At 46.7% G+C, this 20,129-nt stretch overlaps 2 protein-coding genes across 6 annotated transcripts in view; both read left to right on the forward strand.

The window, feature by feature from the left end:
* Cyp2r1 (cytochrome P450 family 2 subfamily R member 1) overlaps positions 1-20,129 on the forward strand; it is a 700,872-nt gene that overhangs the window by 432,069 nt on the left and 248,674 nt on the right. The window lies entirely within an intron of this gene.
* The window catches only part of Rras2 (RAS related 2), a 70,309-nt gene continuing 59,991 nt past the window's right edge, over positions 9,812-20,129 (forward strand). Inside the window, exon 1 of the mRNA XM_050143165.1 lies at positions 9,812-10,440. Coding sequence (XP_049999122.1) covers positions 10,333-10,440 — 108 coding nt within the window. The 5' untranslated portion in view covers positions 9,812-10,332. The remainder of the gene's footprint in view (positions 10,441-20,129) is intronic.

The following is a 20,129-nucleotide window of genomic DNA, read 5'->3' on the forward strand; positions in this document are numbered from 1 at the left end:
CCCTCTCTCTCTCTCTCTCTCTCTCTCTCTCTCTCTCTCCCTCCCTTTCTTCCTTTCCTCCTTCCTTTTGTATGTGTGTTTTGCCTGCATGTATGTCTGTGCTCTATGAGGTCAGAAGAGGCAGTTAGATCCCCTGGAACTGGAGTTATAGATGGTCATTATTAGACATCAAACCCTGGAAAAATGTCTGAGGTGCATGTTTAACATATCAAAGTGGACACTGACTGTCAGGTTCTCTCAGCATCCCTCAGTCCCTACCTTTACAGGGTTCTCCTTACTGGCATACTCGAACACTTGCCCTGACTCTCCAACTCAGGAGGGTTGGGCTGCGCTTCCTCCAGCTGCTCTTCCCTATATAATCCAGCTGTTTTTGGCTACGCTGGTCCTTTTACCCTTTCTACCCTTTTGCCCCTCTATCTCCTGGTCTCCTGGCTTTATGTCTGTCTTCCCTCCCCTCACAAGGTCCAGTGCAGTCTAGCTATGTTCACTCTGGACCCTTCCAGATGCTTCCAGCTATGCTCACCCTCCATCTCCTGTGTGCTTCCTTTTATCTCCCATAATCCTTCCCCTCAACCCTTAGGAGTGGTCATGTCCTTCTTTTTTATTTCTTCTTTTCACTCAGTTGTGAACTGAGTGTGAGCTGAGTGTGAACCATGTGTATGCTGAGAACTGAACCCGGGTCCCCTAGAAGGGACTGAGGGATGCTCTTCTCTGCTGAGTCTTTCCTCCAACCCAGATCTGTTTTTTAATGGATGTGGAACATTCTGTATGATGGCTATAATTTCACTCGTCTACTCCCCAATTCCTCTTTTCCTTCCCCCTCTTCTTTTTGAAGAAAGGGCTCTCACTCTGCCCAAACTGCCTTGAAATTCACTCTGCGCCCCAGGCTGGGCTCAGATTCATAACAGCCTTCCTTCTCCAGCTTTCTGAGTACTGGAATCACAAGTATGTGCCACGAAAGTGACCTTTGACCAAATTCTTGTTATTGGACACCTAGTTTTCAACTTTTAAAAATAACTACGTGCCAGGCAGTGGTGGCACAAGCCTTTGTTCCCAGCACTCTGGAGGCAGAAGTAGGTGAAGCTCTGTGAGTTCAAGGCCAGACTGATCTACAGAGCTAGTTCCAGGACAGCCAGGGCTACACAGAGAAACAAATTTTTTTGTTGTTGTTTTTGTTTTTTTGCAAATGTGGTGGTGCTGGTTGGGAATGTGTCACTGTTGACTAGTGTAGCATGTTCTAGGCACAGGGGTGATATTGGATGCTCTTTCTTAATACTTCTGGCACCAAGTCCTGGAAGTATGATGCCATATCAGCCCTGGTCAGCCTTCTGAGCTGGTGGCTTCCAAGAGATGTGCTTGAAACTGAGAGACAGCAACCTGGAGTCCAGTGTGTGCTACTCCCCAGGCCATGCTGGGTACTACCTTTCAGGGCCTTCGTTTCTCCTGTAACAGACAAGCTCCAGAGAGAATGGTTGCTGGCTGCCTGTCCTGTTGGGAGGTTCTGTGATCTCAGACCCTCTTCTACGAAGCCAGGGGTTTCTCCACTTGCTCGTGCCCTTCCTCAGAGCTGTATGTGCACACGCCTGAGCGTGTGTTTCAGTTTCTATTCTTAGCAGGGTGATCTTTAAACAAGGAATAGATTTGTGCTTCTGCCTCATCTCCGATGCACGCAGCTCCTGCTGGGCTGTTTCGTGCTCAGCCATTCATTCACATAAAAAGCAGTAGCCCATTAAGGAAATGAGAGGAATCTGCTCCTTCTCCTTCCAGCCACCAGGATAAGGACTGCCGGCTTCCTGACGCAGGGAAGCAGCGCCTGGCTGGCTTTGGTCACCAGGCCTGGCCTCTGTCTGACTCAGTGGTGGATGAGATCAGGGGAATCTTGGTTTCGGTGCTTCCCTGCCCATTCTACCCTTAGATCATTGCTCTGGGATGGGTCAGGGCTGTGGTTTGGTCAGTAGTGGATTTTGATGGTGTTGGGTAATCAGCATCCAGGCGAGGGGGTAATTGTTTGTCCTGAAGTAAAAACTGGACACTGATGACCTCCACTGCTCCAATAGGTCTCACAGTTTCTTAGTACCAGCTCTATAGACCAGGCTAGCCTCTAACTCACAAAGATCTGCCTGCCTCTGCTTCTCAGTTGCTGGGATAAAAGACATGTGCCACCACCTCCCGGCAAGAATCACTTTGGATATTTAAGTAAACAAATTCAGATTCTAGACTCCCAACCCCAGAAATTCTCACTCAGCAGGTCTAGAGGTGAAGCCTAGTTTCTTCATATTAAAAACACTAAAATGGACTGGGTTTGTTGGCACATACCTTTAATCTTAGCACTGCGGAATCAGAGTTTGAAGCCAGCCTGGTCTATATAGTGAGTTCTAGTCCAGTCAAGGTAACATAGTGAGACCCTGTCTCAAAATAGCTACAGCAATAACAACAACCCCACCAAAATGGAGGCTGGAGGTGGAGGAATGGCTTAGTAGTTAAGAACGCATACTGTTTTTATAGAGGAATGGAGCACCCACGTCAGCAAGCTCACTACTTCCTGTAACTCCAGCACCAGGGAATCTAAGGCCCTTTGCTGACTTCCCTGGATGTCTGTACTCACAGGCACACCCCCAGGGCCTTCTTCCTCTAACAGGCCCCTCTTCCAGTACCTTCTATCATCACCTAATAATGCTATCACACCATGGTCCTGTCAGTGACTTTATCCATTTATTTGATTGTAGGCTTTGTGATCTAATCACCTCAATAATCCTATGAGCTGGACCACACAATACATGAGCCTTCTTCCTTCCTTCCTTCCTTCCTTCCTTCCTTCCTTCCTTCCTTCCTTCCTTCCTTCCTTCCTTCCTTCCCTCCCTCCCCCTCCTCTTTTTTTGGCAGCTGGGGTCAGGACACTTCATATCCAAACATAATCATTTTATGTATGTATTTATTTAGTTGTGTGTGTACATGCGTGCGTGTGTGCATGCGTGTTTGCCACATGTGTACAGTTTCCCACAGAAGAGGGCATTGATTTCTTTGGAACTGGAGTTACAGGCAGTTGTGAACACCCAATATGAGTGCTGGGAACCAAACTTGGATCCCCTAGAAGAGCAGTAAGGCCTCCTAGCTCTGAGCCATCTTTCCAGCCCCCATAATACTGTTCTAGAACACTTCAGGGGCTGGCGTAGCACTCAGCAGCAGAGTCCATGCTTTGATTGTGCAATCTCTGGGTTTAATCTACAGTAACAAGAAATAACATTAAAACACTCCAAATGAGTAAACTGTGAGTGAAGCCAGGTCCCAACAAAGCCACTGTGAAAAGGACTCAATGGCAAGGCTTCACGTGACCGTAAAGAAAGTGCTTGCCAGGTGTGGTGGTCCCTGGGCTATGAGAGATAATAGAGGAGTACTTGAGTTTTTATGAGAAGGACCTAGAACTTAGAAAAAATGATAAACATCTCAAAGGCCCTTCTCACCCCCATACCTTGCAGAGGGAAATTCTGTGCCTACAGAGGGAATTTCTCAACCACCATCACCAAGCTCATTGTTAAACGATATTAGGATTAGGACGTGGGTCTCCTGACTCAGCTCTGAGCACTTTGCCCCAGGCCAGTGCTCCAGACAAACCCACAGTAAACAATGTGACACCTCCAAGCTTGAGCAGGCTCTCCACTGTGGCTTTTAAGCTTGGACTGGATAGAACGGCTATCTGGTTGTTTGAGAGAAGTCAGCAGACAAATGCAGGACAGCATTTGGCCAGTAGGTATTCCTTGGCCTGCAATTTATTGAAATACTTTTGATATTGTTTTTGTTTGACTTCTTCCTATATCTCTCTCTCCTTCCTTGCTACCAACAACTCACCCCAGACCCAAAGCATTGGGGCTTTCAGACTATGAACTGAAACCTTTGAAACCATGAGCTAAAATCAACATGGCCTCTTTCATTGTTTTCTAAGTATTTTTATCATGTTGATGTGAAGTTGACTAACATACATAGTAAGTGGTTTTCAGTATATATGCAAAGTTGTATAGTCAACATCCATATTTAATTTCAGAATATTTTCATCACCCCAAATAGACACCCTGCCTCTACTCTTTTCACTCACTGTTGACTGACTGGCAGTCACGGTCAACTTTTTGTCTCTAAATTTGCCTATCCTGGACTTTTCATAAAAATTAAATCAGACAGCATATGATCTTTTGTGTCTATATTCTTGCTCATAACTGTAAAATATATTAGGTCTTCAATCCACTTTATTTTCAAGTAACATTCTGCTGTATGAAAACACATTTGTTCATTTACTTGTTTACTGAAGGACAATTGGGCTGTTTCTATTATTTTAGTTCTTATAAATGATGCTGTTATGAGTGATCATATACAAGTTTTTGTGTGGATATACTTTTTTTTCTCTTTTAAGACAGGATTTCGCTGTAGCTATTCAGCCTTTCCCAGAACTAATTTTTGTAGACCAGGCTGGCCTAGAACTCCCAGAGATCCACCTGCCTCTACCTCCTGAGTGCTGGGATTAAAGACACATGCCACCATCCGGCACACATTTTCTTTTCTTTGTAAGGTTTATTTATTTATTTATTTTTTAATTTTATGTGTGTGGTAGTTTGAATGGAAATGGCCCCCATAGGATCATAGGGAATGGCATTAATAGAAAGGATTAGGTCCTGTGGCTTTGTTGGCGTTGACAATGCCTTGTTGGAGGAAGTGTGTCAGTGGCTGTGGGCTTTGAAGTTTCAGAAGCTCAAGCCAGGCCCAGTGCTTGCTCTTCCTGCTCCCTGCCAATCCAGATGTAGAATTTTCAGCCACTTCTCCAGTATCACGTCTGCCTGTGTGCCACCATGGTTCCTGCCATGATGACAATGGACTAAGCCTCTGAACTGTAAGCCAGCCCCAGTTAAATGTTTTCCTTTATAAGAATTGCTCTGGTTATGGTGTCACATCAATAGAAAGAAACCGTCACTGAGACAATGTGTATGAGTGTTTTGCCTGCATATATGTATGTGTTTCACAGGCATGCAGTACCCATGGAAGCCCAAATAGTGTCAGATCCTTTGGAACTGGAGTTATAGATGTTTGTGAGCTACCCTGTAGGTGCTGAGAACGGAACCCCGGTCCTCTGCAAGAGTAACAAGTGTTCTTCACTGCTGAACCATCTCTCTAAGTTCCTTGCTTTTAATTGTTGTTTTGAGATAGGGTCTCATCATGTAGCTCAAGTTGTCCTGGAACTTGCTATGTAAACCAGGCTGGCCTTAAACTAACAGAGATCACCTGCCTCTGCTTCTTCAGGGCTGGAGGACTATGTCACCAAGCCCAGTTTGCTTTGTTTTATTAATTTATTATTTATTTTATTTTGAGGCAATGTCTCACATAACCTAGGCTGGCCTCAAACTCAATATGCAACCAAACAATGGCCTTAAACTCTTGATCCTCGCGCCTCTGTCCAGAGTGCTGGGGTTACAGCATGTACTCTTTACCTTGTAGTTTGATTTTGCAATTGACTCTGTCCTTGATGGGTCTGGCTTTTGTCATCTAACCTTCCTTTAACTACACGGACACGGTAGTAGGCTCAGTGTTTAAGAAGTGGAGACAGTAGTCGGGCAGTGGTGGCACACGCCTTTAATCCCAGCACTTGGTAGGCAGAGGTATTCGGACCTCACATTATAATGTTGGCCATTGGTTATTATTGATCTCTCACTAATACCGAACTTACAAATTAAACTTAACCATAGTATGTATGTATAGGATCAGGTCCTGGCTGAGTGCCCAGCATCCGGTGTGGGATTTGGATCCTAGTCCCCAGAATATTGGAGCACTGCACTATTTGAAAGGGGAAGAGAAAATGGAAGCTGGGAAGCAGTCTACAGGATGGGTTTGCTGGCATGGCTTCCATGTTGGATACCAGCCACATGCAGGGATCATTATGGCACACATGGGCAGCTGCAGGGTCAGGCACACAGGAGAAGCATCCATGGCAATCATCACAGACTCCTTCTCCGCACTCCTTTGGTGCAGGTTCCTCCTTCTTCCTGCCTCTCCCTCCCTCGCTCCCTTCTTCTCTGTCTTGGCTTCCTCTTTTCGTATGAGTAGTAATTTCTTCATGTCTTACATCTGTGAAACAAATTTTTCTTTTTGTTGTTGCTGTTGTTGAGACAGGGTTTCTCTGTGTTGCCCTGGCTGTCAAGGAACTCACTCTGTAGACCAGACTGGCCTCGATCTCAGAGATCTGCCTGCCTTTGCCTCTGGAGTGTTGGGATTAAAGATGTGTGCCACCACTGCCAGGCGTGAGACAAATCTTTAAAAGATTCTGCTTGAGTCCTGCATGGTGCTCTGCCACTGTGATCCCAGTGTGAGCTACATAATAAGATCCCATGGTGGGGTGGGGGGGGGAGGAACGAGGCTAAAGAATGGTTAGGAATTATAGAAGAGTTTTTCTTGTTCTTACAGAGGACCCAGGTTTGATTCTCAGCACCTACACATGGCAGCTCCCATTCCAGGGGATCCAACACCTTCTGACTTCTGTGGGCACCAGGCATACACTTGGTGCACAGAAATAGATGCAAGCAAAACATTCATATGCAAAAAATAAAATAATCTGAAAAATTAAAAATAAAAAGCTGTGTGGATTGAAGATGTGTGTCATTGTCAAAATACTTACGCTGTATGCAAGAGGCCCTGAAGTCTCTTTCCAGCTCTCTCTCTCTGTCTGTGTCACACACACACACCCCCCACACACGGAACACATAGGTCATAATTTTGTTTTTTTTTTTTTTCTTGTGACTTTATGGGTCAGGAGTTAAGGCAGAGTGGGGCTGGGCAATCTCTCCTGGAGTCCACGTTCAGAGGCCAGCAGGAGCTGCATTTTTCAGAAGTCTGCACTGGGATGGTTGTCCTGGATGTCTTAGATGGCTGAAGACAATGCTGGTGATCTAGGGAAGGAGGTGACCCCTGTATACTTTATTTCATTTTTTGTGTTTTTATTTATTTGGGTTTTTCAAGATAGGGTTTCTCTGTAGCATTGGAGCCTGTCCTGGAACTAGCTCTTGTAGACCAGGCTGACCTCGAACTCATAGAGATCCGCCTGCCTCTGCCTCCCAAGTGCTGGGATTAAAGGTGTGCACCACCACTGCCTGACTCATTTTTTCTCTGTTTTAAAAATATTTCTATCGATGTGTATGCCATATTGTGGAAGTGCCTGTAGAGGCTGCAAGAGGGAGAGCATGCGACATGGGATCCCTTGGAGTTGGAGTTAAAGGCAGTTTGTGTGCTGGCTGATGTGGGTGCTGGGAGTCAAACTTGGGTCCTCTGCAAGAGCAGCAAATGATCTTAACCCCTGAGCTCCCTTTCCCCCTTTTTTTTCTTTTTAGAGACAGGGTCCCGCTTTGTAGCCTTGGCTGGTCTGGATCTCAATATGTGGAACAGATGGGCCTTAAATTCATAGATACCCACCCACCTCTGCCTCCTGAATGCTGGGATTAAAGTCATGTACCACCAAGCTCTGTTACATGGCGTGGGAGGTCCTTCTGTCAATGTGTTGCTTTCATTGGTTAATGAATAAAGAAACTGCTTTGGGCCTGTTGATAGGACAGAACTTAGTAGGTGGGGAAAACTAAATGGCATACTGGGAGAAAGGAGGCAGAGTCAGAGAGAGACACCATGGATCTGCCGTAGACGGATGCTGGGAATTTTACCGGGTAAGCCACTGCCACGTGGCTATATACAGATGAATAGAAATGGGTTAAACTAAGATGTAAGAATTAACCAATAAGAAACTAGAGCTAATGGGCCAAGCAGTGATTTGATTAATACAGTTTCTGTGCGTTTATTTTGGGTGTAAGCTAGACGGGTGGCTGGGACAAACAAGTGGTTCCTTGCAACAGAATGGCGTGCCAATGTGTGTCTGACCAAATCTATTTAAAAGCCTGAGAGAGCTTGGGGAGTTATTATAGACAGAAACCTCAGACAACAATGCTCCACATTTTTCTGTGCTCTTAAATTAAATTAAAAGATAGCTACAAAGCAAGAGGTAAGTTTCACCACGGCATTTCCACATACATGTGCTATAACACTTTGTTCAAATTTGCCCCTCTCTTACACTGCCCTCCCCATGTACTTCTCCTTCTTTTGGGCTGGCTCCCTCCTTCCGGATTCAGGAGCATTTTTGGCTGGTGTGTATACATGGGCATCTTATGATAATCAATTTTCACCTGGTTTTTCTCAAAGCAGGAATCCCAAGAGAGAGGTAAAAGCTCTGTGGTCTTTTCTACTGTGGCCTCGGAAGCCATCTGCATCTCTTCCACCGCATTCTACTGACTTCATGAAAGCTCTAGTGTGTTTAAGAACTTGAAACCATATTGTAAAACCACCATGCTTACCCCATAGCAGCAATGTTTTATTGCTACATTCCCCTGTGTATATAATATGTGTGTGTGTTATGTGTGTATGTGTATGTGATGTATGTAAGTGAGCGAAGGTATGTGCATGCCACAGCACACATGTGGAAAACAGAGAAGAACTTTTGGGAATTGGTTCTCTCCTTCCAGTGTGGGTTCCAGAGACCAGGTCTTTAGGCTTGTGCTGTTATTCTCTGAGCCATCCACTGGCTCAGTGCCCTTATTTAAGAGGAAAGGAAGCTGAGGCACAGAGGTTAAGTTCCCATCACCAGGCCATTAGAAGAGAAGGGATTTGATCTAGTCTACCCCCTGAGACTATGGCCTTAACCTAGTGGTTCTTAACCTCCCCAATGCTGAGACCCTTTATTACAATCCCAACCATAAGGTTATTTTCATTGCTATTTCATAACTGTATTTTTTGCTATGGTTGTGAGTCGTACTGTAAGTATCTCATAGATATGCAGATGGTTTTAGGCAATCCCTGAGAAAGGGGTCACGACCCACAGATTGAGAACCACAGCCTTAACCTTACAGTGCCTCTACAGAGAGATCTGTTCCTACCGTATTCAACTAAGCTGACGCACATACAATGAGTTCCTATTTATAACCGCTAGCTTGTAAACTCCCCTCGGCAAATTCAAAACCACACAACAGAACACGGCCCTTGTCAGCTCTGGCTTCTGCATAGCTAGCTGGTTTTCTTTTCTTTCTTTCATTCCTCCTTTCTTTTCAGACCAGGTCTCACTGTGTGGCTCCGGCCTGGAACTCACTACATAGATCAGGCTGGCCTGGAATTCTTTGAGCTTACAGAGATCTGCCTGCTCCTGCTTCCGGAATACTGGGACTAAAGGCCACTATGTGCAGCCCAACAGAGTTCTCTTTCCCTGGAATGGTGTCTTCCAGCCACTCATATGTTTACAAGATTGCTCATCAGAGCTTTCAGAAAGCCTTTGGCTGGCCAGCTCTGGGGTGAGTGCACCTCGGACCTCACAGGGCTGGGTAGTTGTTGCCCTTATTATGCCTCACAAGGTGCCTTTTGTCCCCGCTGCCTCCCCAACTGGACTCCGAGGACGTGATCGTGTGCGCAGAAGCTGTGCTCGGAAAGAACGCTGTTCTGGCATGTCACTGCCTGCAAATTTCTCACGACCCTCATATGCAGTTATGCAGTTACCATACATTTTCCACACATAAACAGGAACGGAGATGGAGATCTGCACCCCAAATCTGTCGACAGGTTTTGTGGCCGCATACAAATTCAATCACTACCTACCTGTTCTCACTGCTACTAGTCCATCCATCACATGTTTAGTTACCGTGACAATTCTCATCTTCCTCAATCACTGACTTGTACTTTTTATTTTTTAATACAGACAGACCATCTGCATTCCGAAAACAGGGTAGAGAGTTGAGTAAATATGACAACAGTTCTATTTTTTCTATCCCCGCCGACACAGGCTGTTTCTTTCATGAACACGATCCCTGACTTATGCAATTACTGTTACCACCGTGAGTCTTCCCGGTTTCTCTCTCTGCCTCGGAGCCGTGCTCCAGGAGGCAGGTTCGCGGGGTCGGCAGCCTAGGGCGCTCCGGAGCTTCAGCCAGGGCGGGCGCGGCTGGCCCCGCCCCCTCATGCATATGTAGCACCCCAGCCCCGCAGCCCGGCCCCCAGACGGCCATTTGTAGCGGTGCTGGCGGCTGCGTTCGGCTTCGCTGCAGAAACGCGGAGAGGAGCGCGCTCCCTGGCCGCTGCGTCCTCTGCCCCGGCGCCTTCCCGGCTCCCCCGTGTCTCGGGCAACTCCCAGCCGTTCCGGGGGATTGCACTCCGCGGCCCTTCAGGCTACCCACGGGTCCTTCGCACCCTACCGCCTGTAGCCCAGCCGGCCGCACTCGTCCCCGGAGCCGGGCCTAGGGCGCGCGGCGGCCGGGCTGGGCTCGGGGCGTCCCGATGGCCGCGGCCGGCTGGCGCGACGGCTCCGGCCAGGAGAAGTACCGGCTCGTGGTGGTCGGCGGCGGCGGCGTGGGCAAGTCGGCGCTCACCATCCAGTTCATCCAGGTGCCTGGAGCGGGCCTGCGGGCTGGCGGCGACGGGGTGGCGCTACCTGTGGCCGTGGCGACCCCGCCCGGGGCGCGCGGGTGCGGGGCTCCGGCGCGTGCGGTGCGCGCGGGTGCGGTTTGCGCGGGGCCAGGGCGCGCGGCTGCGAGGGCAGAGCAGGAACAGTGAGGAGCCAGTGCTGCTCTCCTGCCCTGCGGCCACGGCGCCGCGCTGCTGCCCGCCAGGCGCCCGGCGCGGCGTCCGGGGACTCGGGCTTCTCAGGAATGTGGCCCGGAGGGCGGAGCTGGCCGGGTGGGAAGCGCAGTTCCACCTTATCGCTGCGGTCGGGGCGGGAGCCCGCGGGGAGCAGCCGCGCGGAGGAGCCGGGGCTTCCTGCCCCAGAGCCGGAGCGGGGACCCAGTGCCTGCCTCGGTGGCCTCGATAGCCCAGGCTACTTGGCTGCGGCTCCGCGCCGCCGGCTCCCAACAGTGTTTTCTCTTTGTGTGTGTTTGCGCTTCTCTTACAAGTAGTCTCTTAGGTGGTACGTCCGGGTAGGAGTGTTTGATCGTGCCCTAGGGAAATAATGGTTTCGAGGAAGTTAAAACTGTGCTTTGATAGGGGCGAGACCATTTCCTTGGAATTCCCGGTGCCTGCCTGCTTCGAGCTTAGGTGAAGTTTGGGTTGAACCCAGCTAGGAGAGGAGTGTGAGTTCTGTATTGCAGCCCCCGCCCCCCCCTTCACCTCCCCTCCCCCCGCCTTCTTTGGTTGCTGGAGGAGAAAAGTCGAATTGTGTCAAAGAAAAGGGAGGTGAAATTCATCCTTAGACTTTATTCTTGGTTAAGAGGTCCGAGTGATTTTTTTTCTTTTTTGTTTTTAAAAGCAACTGTAGATCTCTTTGCTTTTGTCATCCTGAAAGGCGTGGCATATGTTGGGAGAGCACAGGTACCCTGCTAAGTAACAAAGAAGGTATTTTTACTGTGTCAAAGAGTGCGGGTAACAAAATATTTTTTTCCTCTCCTGTTTCATACATTTGTTGAATAGGTACAGTTGAATAGTCAATTTTGTTTTGTTATAAGCTATAATGTTTATAGTGTCATTAAGATTCTCAGTTCCATAACCTAAGTGTGGTTGTCAGCTTTCATATCGAGGGAAGGAACAGTAAGTAATCCAGTAATCGCTCCTGTGATAGTCCATGGAATTAAAATGTGTTGCTCAAACCTTTGTATTCCGAGAGAGTGTTTTATGTCTTGAGCGGTGAGGTGACAGTCTGGCTCGCGATGGCGGTGGGGGTCAGGCCAATTGAGAAGTTGAGATTGCTTTAAGTTTACCCGACTTTAGGCAGACTTTTTAGCGAGTTGCTATTTGCCTGGGGCCAAGAGAGCCTTCTGAATGACTACAAAGCAAAACAAGTCACAGCTAACTCTCTCTGACGCCTTTGGTTGGAGGGAGTCCAGAAGCCAGAAGCCAGAGGACAATCCTGGGTTCCAGAACTCTTGGATATTATTGCTTAGAAGATTTAAACTGGAAGCATTTACGTTTTCTGAGGGAGGGACTATCTGACCGTGAATGCTTCCATAAGTTAAGGTATTTGAGAAATAGTGTTAGAAACTCTTACACTCCAAGTAATCACTGTTTCCTTGTGTCCTTCGCAGTCCATTTGTTGACTACTCCCTCAGGGCTCTAAAGTGAGACCTAGTGAGTAAAGACCTGTGTGGTGATGGTACAGATAAGGACCAGGAGTGAGCTTAGAATCCCAGACTTGAGCGGTCTGCCTTTTCTTTATCGGTTATTAAAATGACACCCAAAATATTCAGCCTTTTTTGAGTCTCAATTTTCTTGTTAAATAGGTCTTCGTACACATCCTTTTTAACTTTTCCATTAGAAGGAAGATCTTAGCATCGTATTGAGCACGCAGACTGTACTCTGTTCATAGCAGCCATTTCTGTAAGCATGTGAGATGTTTAGATGCAAAGGGAATTCAGATTTGAAAAAGTCGACGTGGGAAGGCTTTTTAAAAAAAAATACACTGTGGGGGCTGGGGATGCTCAGTGGTTAAGAGCACTGGCTGCTCATAACCAAAGGACGTGGGTTCAATTCCCAGCACTCACATGGCAGTTCACCACTGTCTGTAATTCTAGTTCCAGGGGATCTGACACCCTCACACAGACAAACATGCAGGAAAAACCCCAATGTACAGTAAATAAATAAGTCTTTTTAAAAATACATCGTGGGGCTGGGGATGTAGCTCAGTATAGAGTGGTTTGTCCCAGGTTGGGGAAGTCCTGCCTTTGATCCCTAGTACCTTGTGAGTGGGACAGTGATGAGGGTGGGGAGTCACAGGCCAGACTGGAAAGAGGAGGCAGATGTGTGGGGAGCTGGGAGTGGGGGAGGCTCGTGTGACTTGGGGCTTTTGGTGCTCGTGAAACAGGAACATAGGCTCTGAGGTTGACTTGGTGAGGAGGAAGGAGGCACAGCACCTGTGTGGAGACTCCGCCACTCCTCTGAGCAGTGATGTAAGTTACTTAACCTGTCTGTGCTTTGGCTTCCAGTCATCCCTAAGCGGGGGTAATAAAGTTATACAGCCGTGAAAGTCAACTGAATTAGCATACCCAGGGTTTCGGACAATGTGCGGTTCATTGGAAGGCTACAGCCATTACTCTTTCAACCTTAGATTATGGATCTAAAGTCAGAATTTATCATCTATATCTACATGCACATAGACACACACCCATACCACACTCACAATCCTCCTCCCTCATAAAAGGGGCGTGCCTGTGTAGATGGCCTTCCAGTTTCTCTTGTTTTCTCCCCACTTCCAACTGTTCCCACCACCTACCTCACCAGCTGCTGGGGATCAAAACCAGGATCTTGGCAGTGTTGTACCATTGGTCACATCCCTTTAAAACATTATTATTTTAATATTGAATCTTGCTAAGATTCGTAGGATAGTCTTGAGCTCTGTAGCCCAGGCTAGCCTTGAACTACTGATGCTGCTGCTTCAGCATCTCAGGTAACTAGCATTACAGGTCTGTACCCCGCCTGGCTGCTCAGACTTTTTTTGAAAAACATGGTACGTTCCGTTGGTGACTAGAATACCTAAGTGGTGAGTAACCTCTGGTTAGAACATGATTTTGACATGGAGTGAAGGGCAGAGAGTTGGGTATCTGAGCTTCTTCCAGCCCAGGTAGTGTGTGTGGGGGTCTCTTCAACTCCCATCTTTCCTTTAGGGCTTTGAATTCATCTCTATAAAGCACCGAGTTTGGTTGGACAGATCTCCACCTCTTTGTAATTCTACGGTTCTTCTGTGTCCTGACTAGTTGATGTCTTTGGTCTAGTTTCTTGGCTTTTCTAGGTCCCAATTTCCCATTTGACAAGGGAGCATAACAGAGTGCTTAGGGTTTTCGGAGTAAATAAAATGCCAGCAAATCAAACCACTCAGCATAGCCATGACTGAGGAAGTCAGTGATCACCTTATTTGTGGCAATTCAGTATCTTGATGTTCTTCCAAAACAAAATATTAGTTTTTCCTTAATCCATAATGTAGTCCATTATTTTCAGTGTTCTCCGTTCCCACCTCCGCCCCATCCTCCCCCCTTTCCCATGAGGTACTTAGCCGATGAGTCTCGATTTCATTAGAGTTGGAGAAACTAGAGTAATTTGGAACTGATTTTAAGAAATGACGGGACTGAGGCATAGCTTAGTGCTAGTAGTGTTATTATTCTAGGGTCCAAGCCTGGTCTCCAACAACACAAACAAGCAAGGCTTTGCCTGTTGTCCCTCATACACCAACTGAAGAGACAAGCAATGGTAAAAAGCAGAGAAAGTAAATTTACTGAATATGGCATTGGGAAGAAGAACAAATAAAAGGGACCAGTGATCCCCAAGTCTGTCTTTGGGGTACTGCCATGAGGTTCGGGTTTAAATAGAAGGAAAGAGGCATGTGTAGCTACGAAGGCCTGGTCGGGATGTGGTCGTCAGTTCCAACCTGTCCTTTCAGATGGTCTGACAATGTTGGAATCATGTGAACTCTCATCCTGGGCCGCACACTCCTCTTCTGACTGACACCACGCCTCCAGACTTTCTCTTCTCCCAACCTGAGATTCCCAGAGGAAATTTTAATTCTTTTCGGTCCATTGTTTCAGTGAGTTGGATGGCACAAGTTGCTCTCTCTGCTGCCCTCTCAGGAAAGTTAAAGCGCATGTGCTCAGCATTTGCTAGGCCCCGGGTTCAGCTCCAAGTTGTAGAAAACAAAGAGAGGAACCAAAAAAAATGAGAGCGTTAAGTTTTGGGGCTTGTGGTTGCAACCCTGAGAAGAGAGTGTATATGTTTTCATGGATCTAAAGACACTAAAGTATGCTGGGATTGTTCTTTTAGCATCCTAACTTGGTACTTACCTGTTTGTCAGCTGTATAGGGGTTAGGTGGCCTCTTTATATAGCTCAGGCTAGCTTGCACCTTAAGGTCCTCCTGCCTCAGCCTCATGAGTGTTTGATCGCAGGATTGTGCTCCGCTTCTGTTTCTCATCCTCCACTGTTAGTCTTGAGACATTGTTACCCTGACTTGAACTTTGTTCCTAGACATTGCCTGTTGGGGAATGCCTTTTCGGTATCTTTTCCTAGGGCATGTATCCTAGGTATACTTCTGGAATCCTTTGTGTCGGCAGGTAGTTGATCCACAGGCCAAGGCCATACCTTTAACATCAGTGCTGTTCTGTTGCTGCAGCTTAGAGACATGCTGTCGTTAGAAGTTAGCTACCTAAGAGCAGGTGAGGTGGCTCAGTGGGCAAAGCCCCACCTCAAAGTTTAGTCTCTGGAAACCCCATGCTGGAAGGAGAAAATCAAACCTTATCTGTGTGTCTCTGTGTGCTAACTTGAATTTTTAGGCCTTTTTTTCCCCCTTCATTTTTAAAAGACAGTCTCTATGTAGCTCTGGCTGTCCTGGAACTCACTCTGTAGACAAGGCTGGCTTTGAACTTACAGAGATCCCCCTGCCTCTGCCTCCTGAGTGCTGGGATTAAAGGTATGCACCACTTCATCCAGACAACTTTTAAATTTTATTTAATTAACTATTTTGTGATAGGATCTTATACCCCAGGCTGGCCTGGAGTTTGCAGTGTATTTGAGGATGATTTTGGCCTCCTGCTCTTCTTGTTTTTCCCTCTGGCGTGCACTGCCATGACAGAGTGTTTTTCTTCGTGCCTTGTACTGGGTGATTAGGGCACAATTGATGGGTATTTGATTATTTATGTGCTTACCTTTTGTTTCAATCTTAAGTCTAGAGGTTTAAAGATCCACTATGAGCATCATGGAAACACACATGCACCAGGCTGTGAGAGCATTGTAAATTACACATGATTAGAAGCCGCCCACAAAGTAGAATAGCGGAATAAAATGTTGTGTTCCCCGAGAAAAGCATACAGCTTTAAGGATGATTGAGAAAGGTCCCAGTGAACTGTGGAGTGTTTCCTCAAGATACATTGGTTAATGAAAAAAGTGAAGGGACAGTGTGATAGAGCACATCCTTAATCCTACTGAGGCAGAAGCAGGTAGATCTCTGTGATTTGCAGGCTAGTCTGGTCTATATAGTGAGTTCTAGGCCAGCTAGGGCTACATAGGGAGACCGTGCCTGTCTCAGTTAAGGTTTATTGTATTGCTGTGAAGAGACGCCGTGACCATGGCAACTCTTATAAAGGAAACATTTAATTGTGGGGGCTCACTTACAGTTTCAGAGGTTCAGTTCTTCATGGCAGGTTGCATGACAGTGTGCAGGCAGATGTGCCCGAGCTGAGAGTCCTACATCTTGATAGGCAGGCGACAGGAAGCCAACTAAAAGTCACACTGGGGGAAACTTGAGCAAAAGAGACCTCAAAGCCCGCCCCCACAGTAACACTCTTCCTCCAAAAAGGTCACACCTCCTAGTAGTGCCACTCCCTTTGGGGGCCATTTTCTTTAGAGAACCACAATGTCTCCCTGTGCCCCCCCCCCGCCCCAAATGACAAGGGGTTGGGGATGGCTCAGGGGTTAAGAGCACAGGCTGCTCTTTCCTAGACCTGGTTTCGAATCCTGGTATCTACATGGTGGCTCACAACTGTCTGTAACTCCGACTGGCCCTTTTGGGCACTAGGCACACAAATGGTGCCTATACAGGAAAACACTCATACATATAGAAAAATAAAAATAAATTCAGCAGTAATGCCTGGGGCCGAGGAGGTGGCTCAGTAGGCAAAGCCCTTGCTGTGCAATGTGGGTCTGGAGTCCGGCACACAGGAGCAGGCTGCCTAGCTAGACTGGCTGGGTCCCTGAGCTCTGAGCTCAAGGGAGAGCCCCTGCTACAAACTGTAAGATGGAGAGTGATTAAGGAAGACACCCAACCTCAGCCCCTGGGCTCCACACACAGATGTTACACACACTTCCATACTCCTGTGCACCCCCGTGCATATACATACACTACATTCTCAACACATTTAAAAAATTTCCTGTTCTAGTGTACGGAGGGAGGGAGAACTCAGAACATAAAGGTGTATTTTGTCGTGGAGATAAAACCAAAACAGGACACAAGGATGCTTGAGAGATTGAAGGGACTGGTACCCAGAGAGGAGGTAGAAATGAAGTGAAAGTGGGTGGGAAGGGGACAGTGACCCTCTGAGTACCGTTTTCTGACTTTTAGAACCGTGTTAATGTTTTAATCACTTGGTATATAAGTAGCAAACACTAATACAACTGAGCAATGATGGAAAAGGGATGTCTTAAGGTGGGGTACTGCCAGGTATGGGGGGTGCACTCCTGTGATCCTGAGCGTGGGAAGTAGAGTTAGGAGGGCCGGCTGTTTAAGATCAGTGTGGGGTACGTGAGATCTTGTCCCAAGAAACAAAGATCAGAAGATGGGATACAGATAAGCAGAGGAGAACTAATGTGTCAGGTGAACAGCAAACATATTTGAAGGACCAGGAGAAATGCTTCAGGTAACTTTTGAACCCATTGTTTGGACTGTGTCCTCAGGATAGAAAAGAACATGAGGCAAACGCTGAGCTCTGGTGATGGGCTCTGCCCTTCTCCCTCCGTCTCGCCCACCCTCCCTCACTCCCTCCTTTCTTTTTCACATACGCATTGGTTGACAGCTTGTGATACTTTTGTTATATAATATTAGTAAATATGCAAATGTATTTTGAAAAATAGGGGTCATTGTCTTACTGTTGGAGAGAGGGAGGCTGCACACTTGGGAAGGGCAAAGGTTAAAATGAACTTGGATGTTTGATTGACATTGAGGATACTGGCCTGAACTCACAGTTTGAAAAGTTTATAGACCCAGAAATGCCTATGCATGCCAATCCCTTGAGCACACCCCAATGCATTTCCGGTTCTACTGAGAGCTGCAGAAATGGTAGGACTTTGGAGGAACCTTTGATTCCAGGGCTAGGGTAGGAAAACACAAGATGAGCTTGGAATATCTTTCAGTCTAAGGAAGTTCTCAGGAAAAAACAAACAAAAACAAAACAAGAAAACGATGGGAATTTGTCAGAGAAAGTCAGAAGCCAGCCTGGGAGAGTTCCTCTGTGCCGAGCTGGGGCTGGTTTTATCACTAAGATAGACAAAGAATCTGTGCAGTTAATCACAGCACTGGGGCAATTGCAGCCGGAGGATCATGAGTTTGAGGCCAACCTGGGCTATGTCTCAAAAGAAAGCACGAACTTGATCTGTGAGTACGTAATAGGTAAGTGACTGAGTAGAACTCTGACTAATGAATGAATGAACACACAGGAAGTAGCAGAACCAGAGAAAATGATGATTCGGCAATTGCAATGATTAAGCAAGAACCATAAATGGATGTTAAAATTAGTAGATGGGTGGGTGTGGTGGGACATGCTGGTGATCCCAGCTCTGGGGAGGCTGCACTCGGAGGATCCTGAGTCTTGGCTAGTGTGGGCTAGGCAGGGAGAAAGTAGCTGGGTTTAACTTGGTCAACAAGTATTTCCCTAACAGGAGGGACCTGGCTGACCTCACTTTGATAGCAAGAATTGCTGGAACCCCAGGGCATCCTAGGGAGGTGCCCTGCACAGAGTTAGACTCCCACAGTCAGCCCCCGGGGCATCCTAGGGAGGTGCCCTGCACAGAGTTAGACTCCCACAGTCAGCCCCCGGGGCATCCTAGGGAGGTGCCCTGCACAGAGTTAGACTAACTGGCACTAAGATGACATCACTAGGCATTGTCACCTCACTGGGACTTAGGATGCGCCATATTGTTTGGTTATGCCAATGAAGTTCTAGTTAAAGAATAGCTGGGCACTAAACAAGATTATGCCTAATACAACCAGATCAAGCCATAAAGGGGGTCAACCTTTTCTGCTTAAAGACATCTTTTCTAAGTTTGTAGTGGATGTCTTGGGAGAGGAAGATTGGTAAGCGTAGGTTAGGCCAGTACACACTTTGGCCAAGTTGTTTATTCTAACGACTTCCCCTCTTTATATCAAGTGTCTTTTGATGTGTAATGACTTTGTGTATTCTTTTTTTTTTCTACTGGGACTTGGCTCAAAATTATTTATCTTCTTAAACGTGCTTAACCAGAAATAGAAATAATAGTATTGGAAATACTATTGGAATAGTTATGGAAAAATGAAAGTATTGAGCAGGGTTAACTTTTGTTTGCGTGTGTGTGTGTGTGTTTGTTTGTGTGTACGTGTGTGTCATGGCATGCATTTGGAGGTGAGAAGTAATTTGTGGGAGTCAGTTCTTGCCTTCTACCATGTGTGCACCTTGTCATCAGGCACGGTGGCAAGTGCCTTTACCCATTGAACCATCTCACTTTGCCCATAGCAGGTTTATCTTTCTTTTTTCCTAACTTCCACCCATTCCTTTAAATGTACTCCCCTTATTTAAAACTGCCAAATGTGTGAAACTGCAGTATTTTAAGCATACTTCTTTGTCTTTTGTGTATTGTTGTAAGAATAATTAACCCTCAAAGAAGGACTTTGTCATTCAGGATTATTGCATTTATTTTTCATTTTCATTCTGATTTCAGTGCTTACAAGCAATCCTCATGAACAACAAGCTCTTTATCGCTCTCTCTCTCTCTCTCTCTCTCTCTCTATATATATATATATATATATATATATATATATATATTAAATTTGTTTTTTTTTTTTTTTTTGAGATAGGGTCTCACTTTGTAGTTCTGGCTGGCCAGTAACTTACCATGCAGCATACCTTGAACTAGAGTCCTCATGACCCAGCCTCCTGAGTGCTGGGATTACAGGTGCGAGCTGCGGTGCTGGCTAGTTTTATGTCAACTTGATAAAAGCTAGAGTCATTGGAGAGGAGGGAGCTTCAGCCGAGAAAGAACAGCCTCCTGGCTGTAGGCGAGCCTGTAGGGCATTTTCATAATTAATGGTTGATGAGGGAGGACACCATGGGCAGGTAGTCCTGGGTTCTGTAAGAAAGCAGGCTGAGCAAGTTATGGGTGGAAAGTTGTAAACATCACCCTCCATGGCCTCTGCATCAGTTTCTGCCTCCAGGTTTCTGCCCTGTCCGAGTTCCTGTATGTTCTACTGCCTTTAGTGATGGATACTAATTTGCAAGCGTAAGCCTAATAAACCCTTTCTTCCCCAAGTTGCTTTGATCATGGTGTTTTATCACAGCAATAGTAACCTGAACTATGGTGGAAATTGGTACCAGGAGTGGGGTATTGCTGTGACAGACTTGACCCTGTTGTTTTGGGG

Source organism: Alexandromys fortis, unplaced genomic scaffold (genome assembly GCF_014885135.2).
Source record: "Alexandromys fortis isolate MF-2015 unplaced genomic scaffold, M_Fortis_MF-2015_v1.1 scaffold_45, whole genome shotgun sequence".
NCBI lineage: Eukaryota > Metazoa > Chordata > Mammalia > Rodentia > Cricetidae > Alexandromys > Alexandromys fortis.